Here is a 22049-nt window from a genome sequence, read left to right on the forward strand (position 1 = left end):
CTTGTTTTTCAGACAAAAAATAAACAAAATATAGTGAAAGCTCTAAAAATTTAACTAACCGTGCTTTAATTTATGGACTCTTGTATGTTACTCTTATGTGTGTGCAATTAATATTTTCTTCCTAGTTTCATGAGTGTATTAAAGAGAGTCTTTAAATTTTATTGATATATATATATGTATGTGCGATTAATTAGAAACAAATATTGTTCATTACTTTAAAATAATACAAAATATATTAAAAAATATCTATTGGAATACTTATTATGGTCTTAAAACAAATATTTGTTTTCGTCTCAGTATTTAACCTTGATTAAAGTCACCGATGCATGCAATAAGTATTCAATATTAAGAAGTAGTGTATATTATATTAAAAAGATTAATTGTGCAATATGGTGTAAATTGACATATACATCATTTTGTAATACTCATTTACTTCGCTTCTCAGTGTGAAATATTATAAAAAATACAGTAAAGAAGTTATAAATCTTTTATAAAACATGGGTGCTAAAAAAGCTCCAACAACTCCAACAAAACAACAAAATAATAACGCTGGTGTTGTGAAAAAAGTTTCCGCAGCAAAACAAAAAGAAATTGATATTAAAAATCTTAAAGATAAGGAGAAAGAAAAGATTAAATTGACATCGGCTGATGCCAAAAAATTAGTTTCTGAAAGCAAAGTAGCGACGGCAACAAGTAATAGTAATAAAAAAACATCAACAAAAATAGTTGTTAATAATGTGAAGGCAATTACAGCCAATAAGGATGTTATCAAAAAATCTCTAAATGTAACATTAGTAGATGTTAAAAAGAATAAGAGTCGAGATAATTCAAAAGATAATAACGAAAAGAATAACAATCCTAAGAAGCAGCAACAGACAACATTACCAGCAAAAACAACAATATCAACAGCACCAAATAATAGCAAAGTGAATAAAAATGTTAAAGAAGAACAAGAGAAATCAAATCATATCACTAAGGATAACAAGATTAATGTCAAAAGTGAAGATGAAAAATTAAATAGTAATTTGAATTGCAATGAAGAGAATGAGAAGGATGTAGAGATATCTTCTACAAATCTCTTATCGACAAAATCAACATGTGATGATGCAGTGAAATCAAAAGTGAAATTAAATAAAAAGGAGAAGAGCAGTGCATCAACAATTACTAACTTAAAGAAAGGGAACATTAAAATTGATGAAAAAAGTAATAAGAAGAATGCTGACAAGACAAAATCAAAAGTTCTTAAAAAGGGTATCTTAAATAAAGAGAAGGATAATAAGTTGAAAATATCGAATGAACTCAAGAACTTGGGAATTGAGATGACAACATCAAATTCATCCTTCGATAGCATTCAAGAGGGTTTGTCAAGTGATATGAAGACATCCATTTGTGAGATGGTTAAACTCAAAAAAGCAAGACATTGTCCGAATTCAACAAATAGTACTTTACAGCAAACTAAGTGTACGATTCAATCAACTGTAAACAATGTTACTGACGTTAATGGTAAAAGTCAAGAGAAAATAGAAGCTAAAGATTCTCAGGAAAAAGTTGTAAAAAATAATGACTTAAAATCAAAAACTTTAGAAAAACCAACATTTAATGTGCAATTGAAATCAAAAGAAAATGAAGTCAAAGATGAATTTAAAGATGAAAATATTCATACTGATAGTTCAAATAAATCAGTGGAAAACAAAACATCAAAAGATGAAAGCAAAAATATTGAAACAACAAACAAATCTAATAATTCAGAAAATATGAAACCTGTGAAAAGAAAATATATTAAAAAGAAAAAGTCGGAAAATGAGCCATTGAACAAGGTTGTTGATGATCAAAACATGGAAAGTAACGAACCAAAAAATTCTGAAAAATCTAGTGAAAATAAATCGAATTTATTAAATTTATCTAGCACAAAATCTATTGACACTGAAAAGAAATCAAATTCTGAATCCAAAACAGAAATAAAAGATGATGAAGCTTTGACACTTGAAAAGAAGAATACAATCAGTGATGTAAATGAATCAAATGAAAAGCCTATTACAAAGTTTCAAAAGCAAAAAAGTAAATCTATTGAAACTATAAATGTTTCCACTCCAAAAAAGATAAAAAGTCAAGAGAATGTTACTGTAAAAGTTAATAGTGTTAGCATAAGTAGAAGTTCTGAAAAAGTTAGTAAGGAAATCAAAAGAAAATATACAAAGAAAGTTCACCCTGCAACTAAACAAATTAATCAATCAAACTCTGCCAATAATTCAAATAATCAATCAATAAAAGTTGATTCAAATAATAAGAATACTGAAAATACCAAAAGTTCTAACAACATCACAAATTCTCAAAATGTTCTTGAGAAACAGGTGACAGATGCTCCCACTAAAGTTAAGGATAAAATAACTAAGGAGAATCAACAATCCGGTAAAAATAATGAATCTAAAAAAGTAGACACTAAGAAATCTTCTGACTGTGTGAATAAATCAACTCCGAATAAAAATAACAAACTGAAAGTAAAAGTGGAAGAAAAGAAGTCCACAGTAAATCAGAAAAAGGAAAAAGCAACCTCTTTAAAAAATAAAAAGAATGAAATAGAAGAGAAAGATCCACTTCGAATAAGTACTAGTGAGGATGAAAGTTCTTCAGAAAATTCTGATTCAGATATGGAGCTTTCCGATGACATTTTTAAGAAGCCCCCAAAGCCAAAAATTCAACAAGCAAATCACAATAAAAACGTAAAAGAAATTGAAGTCATTAAAAGAACACGAGTTGCATCATTGAATGCTATTGCAAAAGTACATTGTTTATATGAAAACGAAGCTCGTTCGCATTATGATTCGGCTTTTATAAAAAGTACTAAAAAACCTACTACAATAATATGTAAAGTTTCAAGCGAAGATGAAGATGAAGAAAGTGATAGTAAAGAAACAGAATGTACTCAAAAGCGGTAAATGTTTACAAAATTGTGTTAAATAGCAGCAATTAACATCAAAATACTCTTAAACTTATGTTTGTTTTAATAAACTTATTTTCATTCATATCAACAGGTCATTACGAACAGCACCGGGACTACGTGCAATCGGAAAACATTGGGAAATGGATAGTATGAGCTCGGATATTGATTCTGATTCAGACATATCTCAAAAAGCTGTGAGTTTTTGCATTTACAAATTTTTAACATAAAAATATACTTTTGCGTTAGTTAAGTTAAAAAACAAACAAATTTTAAGGATTGCAAAACTGCAATGAAATTAATATGGAAAAATATTTTTTTCTCTTTAATCAGGTTAAAGGAACAAAAAAATCTAAATCAGTAACAAAAACTTCTACATTGAAAATTCACGAAGGAAAACAAAGACACAAACAAAATTTAAAGTCAAGCTCAAAAATGAAAAATCAAATTAGAAAGGCATTCAAGCAATCGCCAAAAACAATAAAGGCTTCCGACAATTTACAACGAGACTCGGATAAAGATACCGAAAGGAAAAAACAAAAATTTTCTCCTGTGTCAAAAAAGCCGGCAGCTGCTGCAAAGAAACACAACGGATCTATTAAGCGAAAGAAAACAAAAGATGACGACAAAAACAGCGAAAAGAATGTTGTAACGAAGAAGCGAATGGCAAGCTTGAATGCAAGTGCAATTTTGGCTGCGAGTTATGAGATTGAGAACTATGCCGCAAAGCATGACTCTTCGACAACGGAAACGTCCGATGAAAGCGACAATGAAGATGATGAAGAAGAGGATGAAAACGAAGTGATTGAACCACCAACGATGAAAAAAGAAAAGAAAGATGTTAAAATGGAATCTACTGAGGAGGTATTTTGTTTTATTTCGTTTGTCATATTTATTTTCTTTTCCAATCTTTTGACTTTTATAATCACCGTAATTTCATTGTTTTTACTTTTGTTATGAAATATATGGTCGATGAATTGTTATCATGCCATGTATAAAATCTAATTCAGAATATAATTTGAGATTCTGACCCGATCGACACATATTGAAATGTTGCCACCATGATGACGATGCGACAGCATATTTAGAATCAAGTGGCAACTGCCCAAGTCTTCATCATGTTTGATGGGGTTTTAAACTAGTTGATATTAATTGATTATTTTTTTTCCTCAAAAAGAATTCCAAATGAAAAATTCAACTCCTCAATTATTTAATCTTAATCAATTTTGAATCTTTTTTTTTATTCCAAAACTATAGACACGTCCAAAATCGACAACTAATTTGGTGAAAATCGATACTGACGTGACCATTACTGGAGTGTATGTAAATTCGGCATTAGTAAGCAGCCAAGAAACAATTTGCAAAACTCTTAAATATCGAACGGCATATAGTGTTACGGAAGAATGTGTCGTATCTCGACCTCCCACTCAAGAGCCACCTAAATCATACACTCCTTTATCAGCTCTCACAAATATGCGTCCACCTGGAGGCCAAGTTCAAACAGATCAATGTAAGCTATCTATTTTTATGACAGATTCAATAGGTAATAGTAAATAAATCAATAAAAATAATTTTTTATTCTTGAAAAAAGGTATGATTTCGCCATCTGAGCAGCAATATCAACCCCAAATTCCGCAACAGCCGCCTCAACCACATATGTATGATCCACATATGGGACCATATCAATATCAATATCCACCTCCACCTCCAAGTCATCCGATGCCAAGTACATCAAGTGCATTTTATCCACCTCAGCCAGTTCACCGAGATCCAATGGGTGAGTGCAAAAGTCTTGAAAAGTTTTATGGCTTCATAATTGAATCATTTTGTATACATTTCTAAGCGAACAATTGAAATTCGATAGAAAATGCGATTACCAATATAAGAAACTTTTTCAGTTAAGTATAAAAAAAGATGATGATTTTGATCCTTATGAAAATAATGCAATATTATTGGCAGCACAGTTTTTTTCCTAAAATGAAAAAATTAAATAAAGTATGAACAGAAGTAAATAATAAATAAATAAACGCTATACAAACTAATATATGGTGAAATCATTTCACAACAAATTACATTGTGCCGTTGGGCTATTGAAAAATATCTTTTTCGATTTATCTAAAACTTTTTTTTTCCTTTTTACTCCATCTTGCTTCATCTGAACAATTTTTTTTTGTTGCCCGATGGCATTAAAATCTTATTTCGACTTTAGATGAGAAGAAAAATATTTTTTCTTTATGTTTTTCCTCATCGCTCTTTTTCCAAAGAAAAAAGCTGAATGAGATGAAATAGATGAGTAAGAAAATCTTCTTATAGCTGATCTTTCTTCGTTTTATTTCTGTTTGTCAAAAAAGAAATCATGGCATTTATGCCTCTGTGTCTTTTGATGTCTAAAGAATTTTCCGAAGAAGTAACATAAAATATTAAAATACTTGATATTTAATTTTTAGAATGATGTTATTTTGTGTTCAGTGAAGGTGAAATTTTTGTGGGAAATTTGAAAATTTAATTTCTATGAATTGAATTTTTTAATTACAAAAGTTTTATCAAAATAAATCCTATAATAATTAATTAATTTTCGGTAATTTATGGCGAAATATCTTTTAATTAAATTTTATTGAAATTCTGCTTACAACATTCAATAGAAAAGTAATTCTGCAAAAATTTATATTTTAACTTAATTATTTTCCTTTCTTCTTGCATGTATGCTACATATTAAGCATACCAAGAGACTTCACATGAATCATAAAATAAACCCTAATGTGTATCAGTTTAAAATTTAATTCAGTTGAAAAATTCTATATGAATCTGAAATGCACTTGTAAAGTTGAAGAAATTACTGAAATGCATATCAAAATGCTATTTTCTTTCATACAGCACGTTTCACATTATTCCATGCAGTAAAGCATAGACTTTGCATATATGCAGCTATGAATTCCCTTTTCCACAACTTACGCTCTTTGTTGTTGAATGAAAATTAGTTTATTCCACTATGCACATTCATACATAAACCTTTAGTATTGTATATAATAATGTTGATGACGATGAATGATGAAAAGGCTCATCTGTACTTTTATTCATTCAGTTCTTTCAAAACTATTGAAATCGTCTTTATTGTGTTTGAACTTTTATATAGAAATATAATGTACCAAACATTAATTTAAATAACATGAAAGACATCGAGAATTTTTGCTCAACTCGACGACTCGGTAAAATAGAACAAGAGGAACATATTGAAAGCTGAATAAACTGCCTTAAAATTTCCATACAACCATCTCAACAACAAAAGATTATATGATGTCATTTATATCCATACATAACGAAAATACCTTCCATTGTTGCCATCAGTTTATGAAACCTAAGTAAATATGCCCGCAATATTTTATAATTTTTTCTCTTCATCTGTTATGTTATGCGCATTAAAAAAAATTAAATTTTTATCCCGTGCATTAACTTAGTTGACAAAATGTTTTGCAGCGTCTTATCATAACGATGTCTATTAACTTCAAGAGAGCAAATATATATAAAGAATATACATTTAATTTATTCTCTTTTATAGTGTCATGATATGGAAAATTAAAATAGTTTAACTAATCAAGAAAGCAGAGCTTGTAAAGTTTTATTGCACGCTGGGAGTAAAAAATTTTAATTTTTAATGAAAGCTGGATATAAAAAGTTATTTTGTTAAATTTAAGAGACATATATATAAATAATATGAATGAATTTTTATGTCTGTATTGCTGCTAATGTATTTCTAAAATAACAATCACGTGATGATAATGATAATAATTATTAAGTATTATGTTATTGTGAGAATGAAAATAATAATGGACAAGATCTACAAGATTCATACGCTTCTGAAATATTTTAGCAGAAGCTTGGTTTTGGAACAAAACGCAATCATTGACCCATTTCGAAACTTCTTCATCTTTATTTTTTTTACATCTATTCTTAAATCATTATACATCATTTTTCGTGGAAGCTAAAAGTGATCTAAATATTTGAAATCAATATTCACATAGAATGAAAACGAATATAATAGAGAAGAAGAAATATATGGAGCTTGCGTGTGTTTGACTTGACTTGTACCGAATAGAATCTATAAAGTGGAAAGTGTATAAAAATAAATTAATTTCCATCCACCCACGAGTACTATAACTGACGGAGATATGTATAAAATCTGTGATGTGCAAAAATATTTTTTTCTTCTTTTGATATTTTTCACTAAAAAAAATTCAAAGCAATATTCTTGGAATGAATAGGAAATGATAGATATTAATAGCTTTTTGCTGTCTGCTGAAAAAGGAAATCGATTTTTAAGAGAGGCTAAAGAAAAGAATAAAAAAAAACTGAATAATAATAGAAAAATGAATAAAACTTTTCGTTAGATTGTGCTTTCGATTCATTACAATGCAGAAATAAAAAGACCAACTACAAAAAAAACTGAACATCAAAACATCATAGTGATTGAACCAACTTTAAAATTCTTTTATTTTATGTTTCAAAAAAAAAAGAAATACAAACAAAAGTTATGAAAGTTTTGAATGTATTTAACTTTTTATGATGATTAATGAGACTTTAAATAACATTTTAGAGAAAAGCTTTCAAGTTGAAATTAAATTAGAAAAATTTCTATTCACTTTTTTATGAATGATATATTTTTTGAGGAAAACTCGACACATATATTTACTTAACTCTATCATGAAATTATTCTTTACTTAACTGAATTTTAAAAAATATTTTTGATTGAGGTTGAATCTTAAAATTCTGAGAGACGCAAGTAAGCCATAAATGTCAGAAATAGCAACTGTATTACTGAAATATATTAGAAACAAGAACGAAATCGTTTGTTTATCAGCAATTAACCCGTTCTTTACTAGCGTAACTTATATGTAACGCTAATATTTTCTCTGAAATCTCTTTAAATATTAATTTAATTGGCTATTTTATCAAATGTTATCATTCATTAATGACTAAACTTGCTTATTTACTAACTTACAATTTGCAATTATGTAAATTAGTGAAGTTAATTAAATTTAAGTTTTGAGACGTAAAATGAGTGATTTTTAAACTCAAAATTTTTGGGTTTCAAGTCATATTTTAAACATGAAACCGAAAGATATTTAAAATTCATCATTAAATGTTATCAAATTTAACAAGTTAACATATAGAAACTTTAATTAAATACATTAATTATTGTCTGATAAAAAATGTAACATAAATGTTACGCCAGGATTTTGACGACAATTTGCCTGTTACATATATGTTACGCTAGTATTTTAAAGACTCTTGAGTGAAAAATTTTGAAAATATTTAATTAATAATTTAAAGTGATTCAGCTGTGATTTGAGCTGTAGTTTTTTTCTGGATAGTTAACTATTATGAAATAGAAGTTTTAAAAATATAATCAAGATGTATTATCAGTTTTTCGTAGAATTTTTAATGAAATAAATTTTTTGGTGTAAAATTATGAGGAGAAAATTTGGAAGTTGTTTTAAGCCATTTTAAAAGAATTGTTGACTACTCATAATGTTTCATGTGATGAACTAAAGTAAAAAACACTTATTAATTAAAGTTTGAAAGCACGTCAATGCGTAATTCAAGAAATATGACGTGCAATGTGACAGTGAATTTTTTTCAGGATTTTATATTTCTATGCGTAATGAAACATTAAAGTTTAACTAATACAGCAGTAAATGACATAAAGATAACAGTATATATGCATTTTTACTTTAAATGCTAGGGAAAGGACAAAATTGGTGAATTAAAATTTTCTATGGAGGAAAAAAAAGTGTCGGTCAAATACTAGCGTAACATAAATGTTACACTAAATTTTTGTTAATTATACGAAATTGGTACACTTAATCGCTCCAATGTCTTCGTAAACCTTATTTATTAACTATAATTTATCAATTAAATACACTCCAAAGTCCTAAAAAAACTCCGTAATTAACGGGTTAAGTTTTCCGAACAAAATGCATTGTTTTCTCACAAAACTTTACTACTCACTTTCATGCTAATTTGACGTGCAAAACGCAAAGAAATTTTCAATTAAATTTTAAAACGTGAAAATTTTTCAATTAACATCTGCTTCAATTCGCTTTAAATAGAAAATTGCAATTGTCAACATTTAAAATCGATTAAATCTCATTACCAGACCTCCAATGTTAAATACATTTAATCTCGCTTTACTCTCGTTTACTCATTTTTCTCTTTTTCTATCGTTGCCTTTTTTGCCATTCATTTGAAAAATTTATTAAATTGTCAATAGTAATAAAACAACTTTACTCGTGTTCTTTCGCACTTTTTTACATAAAAAAGGAGATTAAACGTGTAAATCTGTAAACTTTCATCAAAGCGGTTACAATAGAAAGAGAAAGAATGAAAAACGTGCAAAATGCGGCAATGTGCAGTCAAATCTGAATGTAATTCACATAAATCAATTTAGTTCGATAAAAGTTGTTCTGCATACTGCATGTGTATCTATTTTAATATATGCATGTGATGCTAAGTATGTGTATTCGGTACACCAGATAATGTGTAATAAATTTTCATACCATTCAAATGGATTTAAATATGGTTTCATTTATAGTACAAATATATACTTAATTATATATACAAGAGTTAACACAGTACTAAGCATAAATCTCGATTTTGGAGGCATTAATTTTTGATTAATTCACCAGAGCCCACTTATTGGTGGTTAGTATGTATGTAATTTTTTAACGCTTTTTGGCACACATTTATCTATTGTTGATGAACCATACCGCATACATGATACAGTTAATATAAACTTTGTATGAATATCTGTAACGAATAGTTTAGCTGAAAATTCAAATTAAAAAGTTTTATGACCTACATTTTGTGTAGTAAAATTTTACTCACTCAACATTTTAATTACATTTCATGGTTATTCTGTCATGATTACCCGAAAATATGAATGCTTAATTAAATGAGAAATAATATTCTCACAAAACTATACCGAGCATAATTTAAAATTTCGTTTTACTGTAGCAGCTTTTATGGTCATCGAAAGTAAAATTTTGATTAATTCTAAAATAATTGTAGTCCAGTTATAAATTAAACAACTTTTAGAATGCAATATTAATGTTATCAACAAAGTAAAGACAAACAAATATAAGCCGAAAAATTCAGTGCTATGTATAAAAATTACGTCTAACTTTCGGCATCATTTTCATTTATATTTCTTCCTCCTACACTTCTGTCATGAAATGAACTCATTAACAAGAGAATGAGCTTGCTGAAACTTTCTGTCAGGACATAAATCATGCACGAAAATTGAGAAGCTAGCAACAAAGTTGCACTGTATGGCAATGTCTGTGATAATCAAGCAATTTTGATGGCCTGTGATGAAAATAAATAAAAGGCGCTGATGATGATGAGTCATAAAAGTGAAACGATTTTTTTTGTGTTTATTAGTATTTCTTCTTGCCTTGCCTTTTTATATTCCTAATGATAATCAATATCAATAATATTATGATTTGATTTGATTTCCTTTTTTTTCCCTTTATAACATAAGCTCTAAAAATGTACATCGGCATTCCAAATATTTCTAAATAGATTAATTTTTCTTAGAATTAAAGGTGTGAAAATTGTTTTTCTAGAAATTTTCACACCATTTCGCACAATTTTCTTGCCTTCTCGTGATAATTTTTTTTATCCATTCCATCACAAAAAGGCAGAAAATGAAGTCAAGTGCGAAAGAGCAAAGAAAAATATTATAAATTCATTCAATTTTCCGAAGCTAATTCAATTTTTCACGGCACCTCGAGTTTATCTTTCCAAACAGAAAATTTCTACAGAGAAAGATAAAAAAGTGAAAAACTTTTTCAATTCATTGCGAATTGCGACAATTTTCCTAGAAAATCTTGAACTTCCTTATTTCACAGATTTTTTCGGTCAATTTTTCCTCTCATCTCAAGTTTCAGAGAAGAGATTGTCGATATTTTTTATTTTAATATCTCTTAAAAACTTAGAATAACAGAAACATGTAAGCTGAAAATTTATTTGATATGTATACAGACCAGATGGAATTTTTTCAGTTCATAAAAACAGTTGAATATTATTTTTCTTCTTCTCTTTTAACTCACAAAAAATTGCTGTTCGATTATTAACAGATTTATGCGCAAGCGTGAGAATAAAGAGAAGAATTCTCAATTTTCTAAATCTTTCGTACATTGCACTCTAAACATCATGCGGTGGCGATAGAAAATATATAGAAATTTGTATAGAAATGATTTTTTCATCAAGTGATTTTCTAGAAGATTTTCATTCACACGAAAAACTTTTTTATTGTTGTGGGTGAAGGAAAATTTCATCACTGTAAGAGCATTTTAACGCAATATAACACAAATGCAAAATTAAAATATTAAAATATAGAAAATTGAGTAATTAAATGTACAAATCTATGCCTTCATAATGGTTTGAGGTCGTCAATTAAAAATCTTAATTCTAAAATTTTTTAGCCCACGTTGCAAAATTTTCAACTGAACCATCTGTATATTAGCAAATTTACTGTTATTAATTATTTTAGGTATGTCACGATATTGTTAAATTGATAAGGATTACTAATACATTTTCTTTAACATCAATTGTGGTTCAATTTACAAATTGACGTTTTGTTTCTTCTGACTATTTGTTTATGAATTTAAACACAATTATGTAAAACTTGTCTAATTATGATAAATATAACAGATTGCCAATTAGCATATCTCCCTTATAACCAAAAAAAAGTTTATTAACAAGTTTCGCATGTGGATTTTAAAAAACATTGCTCTGACAGTCTCACCTAATTAAAACGAATATTTCATATTACTGGCATTTATAGCTTCTTTTCACTTGCTTTTATATTTATTGGTTTGATTTAATTAAATTAAATAACAACTCAATGTGACTTATATTACCGTTGTTGTTCGTTTTTCCATAACCACTACTCTCTACATATAACCTCCTATTTCACTCCTCATTTTATTTCTTTCCTAGGGTTGCTCAATAAATTTATTGCCATTCACGGTGAAATATACTTTTCAACGTTTATCATCCTATAAATATTTCGTGCAAGCTTTATTGCGAGTGAAAAATCTAATTTTTTGATAAATTTGTTTCTTTATAATTTCTTGCTTCCCGAATAAGTCGATTTTTTTTATTCATTGTGCGTTGTTTATGCATGAAAAACATAAATTTGATGAAGCGCAAAAAGACAATAACGATATTTGCTATTGAGGATATTCGAACAATTTATTCTAATAGCAGAGCAAAAACATCATATTTTATCATCAATTTCACAACAAGTTCTTTTCTTTACTTTTCTTCTTATCGCATTGCTCGAAAAATGAAAATGTGTCTATTGTGAGAAAAAAGAAGGAAAATTTCATTTAGGCAGTTAATAAAGATTTTCTGCTTTCTGTGGAGAATGAGAAAAAAAAAGAAAACAAAGAGCAGAAAAGCCTCAAAAAACGATTCTGTGAAGCCACTTGATGATGGTATAATAATAATTTCATGTTTATTACGCCACATAAAAGTGAATAAAATACGCCATGAATTACATGGAGAAAATGACAATTACGCTATAAAAATAAATAGTTGAGAAATATTGTATGTATACAATATTGGTTAAATACACTAACTGAATGAAAAGACGACATACATTTTTGTAGTATGAAACGATAAATTGCGGATGAAAAGCTTGAAAAAAAATAGCCAACACTGATATGATGGTTATGGTGTTATTTCTATGCTAGAATGAAAAAAAAAATGAAAACGTGTGTTTTTTCCACATGATCTAATAGTCTGTAACAAATTGTTGCTCGCAAGTTTATAGCTTAATACATTTGTTGCTTGTGTACATTTTATTCTTTAGTATTTAGCCTTTTTGTATTTTGTCATTTTAATGGATTGAAATTTTAATGGAATGACGAGTCTTTTTACGAAGCATTTAAGGTCCTTATGGCTATTAAAAATATGCAGGTTCCATTTGGTGTTAATATAAGAGATTTAGTGGAATCTTCATCATTTATGTCGGTCGGGTTTTGATGTAATGAAACACTGATGAATTATCTGGTATATCTGAATTGAATCAATTAAAAAATCAAAAAGCTGATAAACTGAAAATTTTATTAAATAATCTGTTTTAAAGCTTTTTGGATTGATTTTAATATTGATTAAAGGTTATTAATTGCCTTCAAATTAAATCCACAATAATTTTACTCATGACATAAAAATGTCATTAACAAACATTTAAACGAGAATCGCTACTCATTTATATTTTTAAAAGCATTAATTTATTTTCTGTCATTCTCTACAGTTTGTATGTGTACGTTTTGAAGAGTTTAAATCTAAAAGAACTTGTTTTGCTCGAGACATAAAGATTTAATAAATAATTATTAAATTGCTATAATGTTACTTTATATTTCATCTCATCGACTGAACGAATTCATTTCAAAATTTACATCAAGCTAATTAGAAGTTAAGAGAAATTAGCGATTTTAATATTTACGCGACTTTGTCATAATTAATTTAATTTATTTGCCACGCAATTTTATGACAGTTTTCCTCATAAAAATAAAAAAAAAATATTCAGACGTAATTAAATGCTGATAATTAATTCCGTAAAATTACTTCTTTTATTTCTTCTGCTTAGTTCTGACTTCCTCACATCTATCATTTGCAATCACACTTTTAGTTTACAGCTCAGTTGAGTTTATTCCATAAAATTCTTTTTCATTCGCTCATTCCGTATTTTATTCCTTTCAACTTTAAATGCAAACTTTTTAATTACTCTGTTAATTAATTGTGTAGGTCATAGAGGGAATGTGAATGAATGATGAAAAGTAGACTGAGAAATATTCTTGACTAATGAGATTGCCATATGTCATTTATATGTTCTCTTTTATTTCACTTTTACATGAGTCAGCATCCTTTCACATACTTACATTTGTTGTTGATGCTTTTGCCGTTCATTTTATGCCATGACAATGTACCATAGAAATTAATTCATTTATCTTAGTATACGATGTGAAAATTGTGCACAAACGATTGATTCTGATATCATGCTGTTTTCAAGCCAAGGAATTTTTCATGAATGCTAAATTAGATAATTAGCTCAGAGTATGCAAACAATTTAATTTTCTTCATCGAAAGTCCATAGAAATTATTCTTGACTAATTTCTTCCTTCTGATTCTTCAATAGGTATTTTTATCCATTCAAGGACCACTAAAGTGAAAAAGAGAGACATATATAGAAGAAAAGAAAGGCATAAAAGGCTTGTGGTATGAGTAAAATTGTCGCCAACACGAAAAAGATGAAAAAAGAAAATTGATTTTCCGACATGCATACATATTGAGCTTCTAGAGAATATATTTTTTGTCGCTTGAGAAGCACAATAGCAGTTACATTGTATTCCCGTATGGAAAAACGTAATAATATGTCCCTTTGATAGACCTCCCTATATGGCATGTTTATTTCTTCATATTATTACAATTCATTCTTATGTTCCTTCATACTATAATTGATTTGCAAGTCTAAACGTTCAAACTTTTGCTCAGTGATTTCATCACAAGTTCAAAGAAATTTAGTCGTCATTTCTATTATTTCCAAATGTTGTCAAGAATTTAAATAAGAATACATCCAAAAGATAAAACGTTTGATGAAGTAATTTAATTTTTCATAAAGCACAAAATTGATAATGCTTAAAATTAATTTAGTAAATAAAATTCTAAAATGTCATTTTAATGAATCATCAACTATTTCATACATCTCATGCTATGCAAATGATTTCATCATTTAATTAAATCAAATCGAGTAAGTTGTATATACAAATACATATGCATTATAGCCTATCATTTTCCATGCTATGCTTACCATAAACATACAAAAAATTATCAGCAACTGAGCGCGTAAAATTGTGCAAATAATTATACAATTTTGTATGGTTCATTGTGTGATGACTGAATAATGCCATTATAATAAATACCAGTTCAATATAAGAAGATAATATAGAAATTGACATTGAAATTGGCACTCGTATACTTTATCATGACATCAGTTTATGGCGTGAAAAATCAATGATCGAAACAAATTGATTTCACAAAAAAATAAAAATTTCGCGCCCTGAGGTTTATTGATTAAAGCTCAATAGCTCTGATGTGTAGATATAAGTTTGAATGATAGAAAAGTACTCTTGCTATTTTGTTCGATACACATGCAAACAATTTAATTTCTCTATGAATGCCACTGTTGCTATTCCATGCCATTTTTTTGTGCTGAAAAATCCTACATTTGTCACGCTATATGTGTGTACTATGAAACATTGGTAAGACATATTATATGTGACATGAAAGCTGGCATGTTTCTGCTTGTATTTTTCTGTCACTGCTTTTTCATAGCTTTCATGTTTCCTCGTAAATTGCTCTTTCTCTTTGCCGTGATGACAACAATGTGTATCCGTTTTCATTGTGCTTCTATACATGAGCCTTTATACGCTTTTAAATTCATAAATGTACGCGTTATGGAATAAACATAAAACATTTTTCTAGGGGTGGCAGCACATAAATACTTTTCACAATTGCCTCAATTTGCAGTTTATTAATTAATGAATAATAAACCATATAGTTTGTGCTTTGTGGTAGAAATTTATTACTTGATTATTTATAATTATAATTTGATTGCTTTCATTATATTTATAAGATATGTCAAATTTATTTTCGTTTACCATGACATCAAGCTGAAATTTTTAAGATTCTAACAATGTTTAAGTCAAATCCCTTAACGATATTCAGCGATTTAAGTTTTTTCATGAAATTCAATATCCCCATCTTTTATATATCGACTTATTTGGGATTTCAAAAATATTCAAATAAAATAACAACATCAGGAATCAATGAATCGTAAAGTGATAATCACGAGTGCGAAATATTTTGTCATGGGTGAAAATTTTCACACATTAACTGTTTCAACTGATGCCATAACACATAAAAATTCACCTCATCTCCTTTTTATTTTTCATTTTTCAACGAGTTGCCTAATGCCATCGTGGCAACAACAAACAGCAGCTGAAAAGAAACAAAAAATTTATTCAAATGTTTGTTTAAACATGAAAAATTATCTTCTTTATTTTCCTCCTCCTTTTCTCTATATTCACTATACTCAGATTCTACAATTGAAATAGTTGTATGAAAAAATACCGGAAGGTAAAAAGCAAAAAAGCATCACAACAGAGCATGGGAACGCGCGAACAAGTGAGGGATGATAGCTTAAATAGATTTTTATTCAGATTTTTTTTTCCCATTTTCATGAATATCATTTATAGCGAACAAAATAGAATTGAAAGTGTTATTGAGAGTAGTGATATGGTTAAAATATACCATTTGATATTCTACACACCTTGTTGGTGTGTTTGTTACCCGCGTAAAATGTTTGAGAGTAAATTTTTTGCACAGCAATTTCATGGGCAATATTGAATCACATCCCTCATTCAATTTTACTACGGATTGAATTGTATTTATTCACGCACACAATTTACGGTGATTCATTCTTTATTCTCTAGAAATTGAATATGAGTTTACTCTACAAAAAAAAAATCAATGACGCATTTTTCATGAAATTCAATCGGATTTTAGTGAATATACAGACACTTTTAGAATATAAACGACTGTTTGTATAATAACAAGGATTAAACCATTCAAATTCAAAATAAAAAGCAGAAGCTCAGAGAGGAAAATTGCACAACATGATAAATTTTCAATAAATACAGTTTGAGTTATTGTTATACAATTTATGAACATTTAATTCGTAATACTCACTCAAATGCAAACCCCTTTTTACAGCAAACAATGTTTTTTTTACTTCTTTCTTTATTTGATTCTCATAATACTATAGGCACCAAAAAGGGGTTGCTGTGTGTAATTTAAAATTATTTTCCTTATTCTTTTTACTTATTCTGCGATTAGAATAAGCGCAAAAAAGGAACGTGAATGAAAAAAAAGAAGTTAAATTGAAATAACGAACAAATATATTATTCGCATATAAAAATGAAAAGCATGAATGTTCGTACAAGTTTATTGTTATTGAACGTTAAAAAGAAGCTGCAAAGGAAGGAATCGTAAAGAACGGATACATTCAACACAATATAAACTTTTCAATGCAATAAATAACGTTTTGTGAAAAATTTTCATACCTGGCGCATTGATGGAGAAAATAATGTTTATCACATAACATTCTGCCACATATGGCTTATATGAGATCGAAAATAAATCTGCTACTCTCGATACTCTCTTACGTATGAATGTCTTATTCGCATTTTCCTGTTTTTTTTTTCTTAAAAATTATGTATATAAAATAAATTCATGTGTTGATTTTATAACCAGATTTTAATGCTCTCAGCCATGTTATGCATTAATTTTTTTGCAAAAAATGTTTAATAGGAAAAAGCAAAATTATGCGGAAATTTATTTATGCAATGATCAATTCCTTTTCTGCACTAGTCTGTTATATCACGAGAATAAATAGCTCAATTAAATAACTTCAAAATTACTGCTGAGTAAATTAATTATATAATTGAACGACGATTTAAGGATTTTTATCTCTTGCAATTTTCACTTAATTCTGAATATTATTTTAAATCTTTTTGAAAGTCTCTAAGCTATTAAAATCGTACAAAAGAAACTCGAGATGCTTAAATATTATAACAACAAAATGAGCTAAAATTTTCTTATTTCTTCAAGTAAAAAAGAATAAGAAAAACAAAAATTATCTTCTTATCATCACTTGTCTTTTCGTCGCCGTCGAGGGTTCAAATTTATGGTTTGAAAAGGCACTGTCAAAAAACAAATTTCTCATCTCTAACGACGAAAAAAGATTCATTACTCAAAAGTTACGAATGTACGATGAGAAGTGAATGACGAGCAGCTAAAAGAAAGAAGGTCAAACAGCAAAAAAATCATCTTTTTTTCTTTAATAAAAGATAAGAAAAATTTACTTAATGAAACATTTGTTGAAACTTTTCTTTTTTTTTGAGACATCATTTCAATTTTATCGCTCGATAAATCCTCACGATCCATAACAAATTCGTTTATAAATATGTGCATTTTGTTATATCTCCAAACAAGAAACTGGCAAGAAACTGAATGGCAGATAGAAGGAAAAGGAGCGCGAGGCATATAATAATGACAGAGCTATAATTCTAAAGAAAAAAATTTCCTTCTTTGAGTATGTTTATTTCACATAAATATTTTATGAGCGAAATTATTTTTTAAATAACATTATTTTCGCATTAATAAGAGTGAGATTCCCACTTTTACTCCATTTCGATATGGATGTGGGAAATTCTTCAAAAAAGGTGTCAGTAAAACATTTAATTCAGACCGACACAAATCACGAAAACTTGACCATGAGACATTGATCTATTTTATTAACATCCAATTGAAGTTGTCTACTTTTAACAACCGTAATGGAGCCTTCTTCATTTCTGTCGCTCGGGAGTTGATCAATATTTTTTTAGAGAAATTAAAAGTCTTTAGAATCAATTATTTCAATTTTTGAATTCGAATAAATTGCAAGAATTGCCCAAAAACATAAAGTTATGAAACAGATACAGTGAAATAAAGAGATAACAAAAATGAAACAAAAAGACATTCTGTTTAAAAGATTCCTCAATTCAATTATTGTATAATGCAACGATAAATCTTTCATTCTTCATTTAAACATAAATAAAAGGTTTTAAAGATATTTCTTCTTATTACATCATTCCTTGAAAAAAGGAACAAACTATTAAACAGAAGGAGACTAATATTAAGAAGCAAATCAATGGCACAGAAGTGGCATCTGTCCTTTTAAAAATTATTTTCTGTTGTTTTCTTTATCGTTTACTTAAAAAATTCCTTTTGTACATGCTTTGGATCCAAATTATTTGTATTTGTGAATTTATCAATTGAATGAATTTCTTTTCCATTGCTTCTTGCTCGATTTTCTGTTGTTGATGGTTAAACATTATTATATTTCAGTTACTTTTTGTGTGTATTTAATCTTTTTATATCTTTAACATCATGTGATGCCAAATGGCTTTTTTTAACAGATCTGGTGTCTGTTTCCATTTGACGGAACTCCTTCATCTTGCATTAAAATCATCATTAATAACATTTTTTTGTCTTCATCTTGTATAACATTTGCTGTCTTCACACTAGGCGGGCCAAAAAAATTCGACTCTGTTTTTCAATTTTCATAAAAATTTATGGTATATTTTTACGGATGAGCTAACATCTCAAGTCGACAACATACAGAGTACTAATGTGGATATACTGAAACATCAGTTCAAAATAGCACGCGACCTTTTCTTCCTTTTATTATTATTTGTATTTTTTCTCTTTCTTTCCTTGGTTTCCTTGCCAATATGCATTGGAATGAAGATGAAGAGATAATAATATTAAAGAATAAGAATAAAAAGGCCAGAAGTTGAATGGAGAACCTATAAATTTATACCTTTATCTGTTTCTCTTCTTACATTTTCGTTTTTATAAAACTTAATTACCTATTGAAAATAAGATCAAATGAATGTTGTTGTTTGCGCTCGTTTATATCCCTTATTTCATAATTTTGTTATTCCTATAGGCATATACTTTAAAACAAATGTCTTTTTCTGGATAAATTGGTTTTCATACAAAATGCGCGCCATAAAAAATTAAATACACAAATTGATATTTGTAAACCAGAAGTTCTATGTTAGTGTCTTTATCATTACTGGAACTAGTTCTTCATTAAAAATAAGTTTTTAAATATAATGATAAAGTTTTTTTTTGGCACTATTAAAGATAAAATTTATATTTCCTGGTTCCTCCATTCTTTTTATAAAATTAAATTAAGCTTGCTTCTTCTATTCAAAGCCATTTCTGAAGATGATGAGCAATATCATATGATATTCACATGCACACATAATTTTCATGTCTGTTCTGTCCAATTCAAATTTATTAAAACTGTCTGAAACAAACTAATTACATGACATCATGAAGCCACAAATATTTTTGCCGTCCCTTCATCATCATCATCATCATTGCATGATGATAATTCCCCAGATATTCATAAACACTTTAATGTGTCACATAGGAGAAAATTGATAATCATTGTGACGATAGATGAGGGTTGCATGTGGTTGTGTCTATATGGAAAGCAAGTGAATAAGTTAGTAAGTAAGCAAATAAAAGGACACATTTAGAGAAGATTAATGGTTTGTGTGCTTATCTGCCCGTCATTGATTTGTTATTTCTATGTCGTTTTGTTAAATCGACACTAATTGAAAAGGAGGCATTCTAAATGATATGATATAAAAACTTAAAATACTATTTATAATGTGAACATACAGGAACCTGAACAGAAAATCTGTCTGAAAAGTTATCGAATGAAGCTGCAAGAGATTAAATTGACGAAATTTATTGTTATTGGCAGAATCTTTTAAAATAAATAATTTTAATGTAGGTAAACGAAAAAACTCAATTTAATTTATTTTAAACGAAGATATAACAAGTAAAATAATCAAAATATCAAATGCAGGAAGACAATAAATTTTTACGTAATACATGTCATCAAAAACATGCATTTGTCTTCCTTAATACAGTTTGGAATGTAGTAAATTAAAATATTTATTCCAACAGAAATTGTGCTGACTAATCTTATATGTAGGAAAGGTATTGTACAAGACATTTCATCATGTAATTTTTGAAATAGGAAATCTTTGTCGCTTTTATAGAAGAAAAGTAGTTGATGAAGATAACATGGAAAGAAAATTTAGCTCGCATCGCGTTTACAAATTAATGTCTATGCGAAGCAAATAACAAATGAAATGAGATTCCATGATGACAAAACCGTTTTACTCTTACGGTAATCCCGTTAAGATTATTATATGTGCGCAAAAAAAGAGACCAAAGAACAAAATCATGTCAGCTGTTCGTCGACAACAAAAAACATTACCAGACATGTAAAGAGACAGAGAAAAGTAAGTGAATGAAAGAAACATTGCGAGTAGAATAAAAATTCATGACATGATTTGGCAGGCAAAAAAGGCAATGCTGAGACCTATGTTACATACCGACAAGATGACGACGAGAAAATCTTTTCATGAAAAATCTTTCTAAGAATAAATCCTTCTCGTTTCTTCTTTTTTTCATAATTTTATCCTTCTAAAGTAATTTGATATCAAAAATTTATACGTATACTTTAAGAAGTTCCTCTTATGTTATTCATCCAACTGACTATTGTTCTGTCACAAAATAAGAAAGAGGTTAACATTTTCTTTACCTGCAAATTGTATTAAATGATTAATATACGTACAGTGTATAAGTTATTACCATTATTATTATTATGACGTTACGTTTTAGACAACAAAACGTTCTTATTACTTCTTTTCATTCATACTGCTGTCAATGTTGCTATATGAAAATATGTTACAATTTTATTAGCATTCACTTCATACATAAAAATCATATGTTTAACATATTATGAGGATTTCGTGTTGCTTTCTTACATTTAAGCTTGTTCATGCCTCCATACTCTGTAAGCATTTATGTATAAGCTCTTACGAAGTAGACAAAATCCTTTCTTTTTTTTTATAAAAAGCTTCAGTTTTTATTTGTGATTTTATTTCTTTAAAAGAAGTAGAAGTAAGTGATGAAGATGTTTATTAATGCTTTGTTGCCTCATGTGATTAAGAGGGTAAAAATTAGTACATAAACTTTTAAGTTTGAATATTATATACATTAAATAGATCACAGGATTTTTACATTCCCTATCTGCTAAAAATGTTGTCATTTCCACCCAACTCGATTGCTTCCTTATGTAACTTGTGTCTTTTGAAAAAAAAAACAACACACATATCTTTCTTATCTATTTTCCATTTCTCATCCACAGTATATTCCCGTTGGATTACTTGTATTTCTGGCTTGGGAAAAACTTATTTTCTTGTTTCATTCATTCATCCTTTTACATATCATGCATGTTAGAGGACGAGGAAGTAAAGTTTTGATTTTTTATTCTTCTTCTTTCCTTCATGTAATTTTATCATAGAATGTATAAATTCATTCATGCCCTTTAGCTTGTGCTCTTGCGATA

At 28.2% G+C, this 22049-nt stretch overlaps 1 protein-coding gene across 2 annotated transcripts in view; it reads left to right on the forward strand.

Annotated features, from left to right (window-relative positions):
* The first annotated feature begins 317 nt into the window (after window positions 1-317).
* Hers (Histone gene-specific Epigenetic Repressor in late S phase) overlaps window positions 318-22049 on the forward strand; it is a 92574-nt gene continuing 70842 nt past the window's right edge. Inside the window, exons 1-5 of one of the 2 annotated variants that reach the window (XM_070637443.1) lie at window positions 318-2932; window positions 3033-3135; window positions 3272-3802; window positions 4196-4448; window positions 4530-4715. In XM_070637443.1, the coding sequence (XP_070493544.1) occupies window positions 498-2932; window positions 3033-3135; window positions 3272-3802; window positions 4196-4448; window positions 4530-4715 (3508 nt within the window). In that variant the 5' untranslated portion in view covers window positions 318-497. The remainder of the gene's footprint in view (window positions 2933-3032; window positions 3136-3271; window positions 3803-4195; window positions 4449-4529; window positions 4716-22049) is intronic. The other variant, XM_070637442.1, reaches the window with a different exon arrangement.

This window comes from Chironomus tepperi, unplaced genomic scaffold, assembly GCF_022539635.2.
Source record: "Chironomus tepperi strain 1889 unplaced genomic scaffold, CSIRO-AGI_Ctep_v1 contig_161, whole genome shotgun sequence".
Taxonomy (NCBI): domain Eukaryota; kingdom Metazoa; phylum Arthropoda; class Insecta; order Diptera; family Chironomidae; genus Chironomus; species Chironomus tepperi.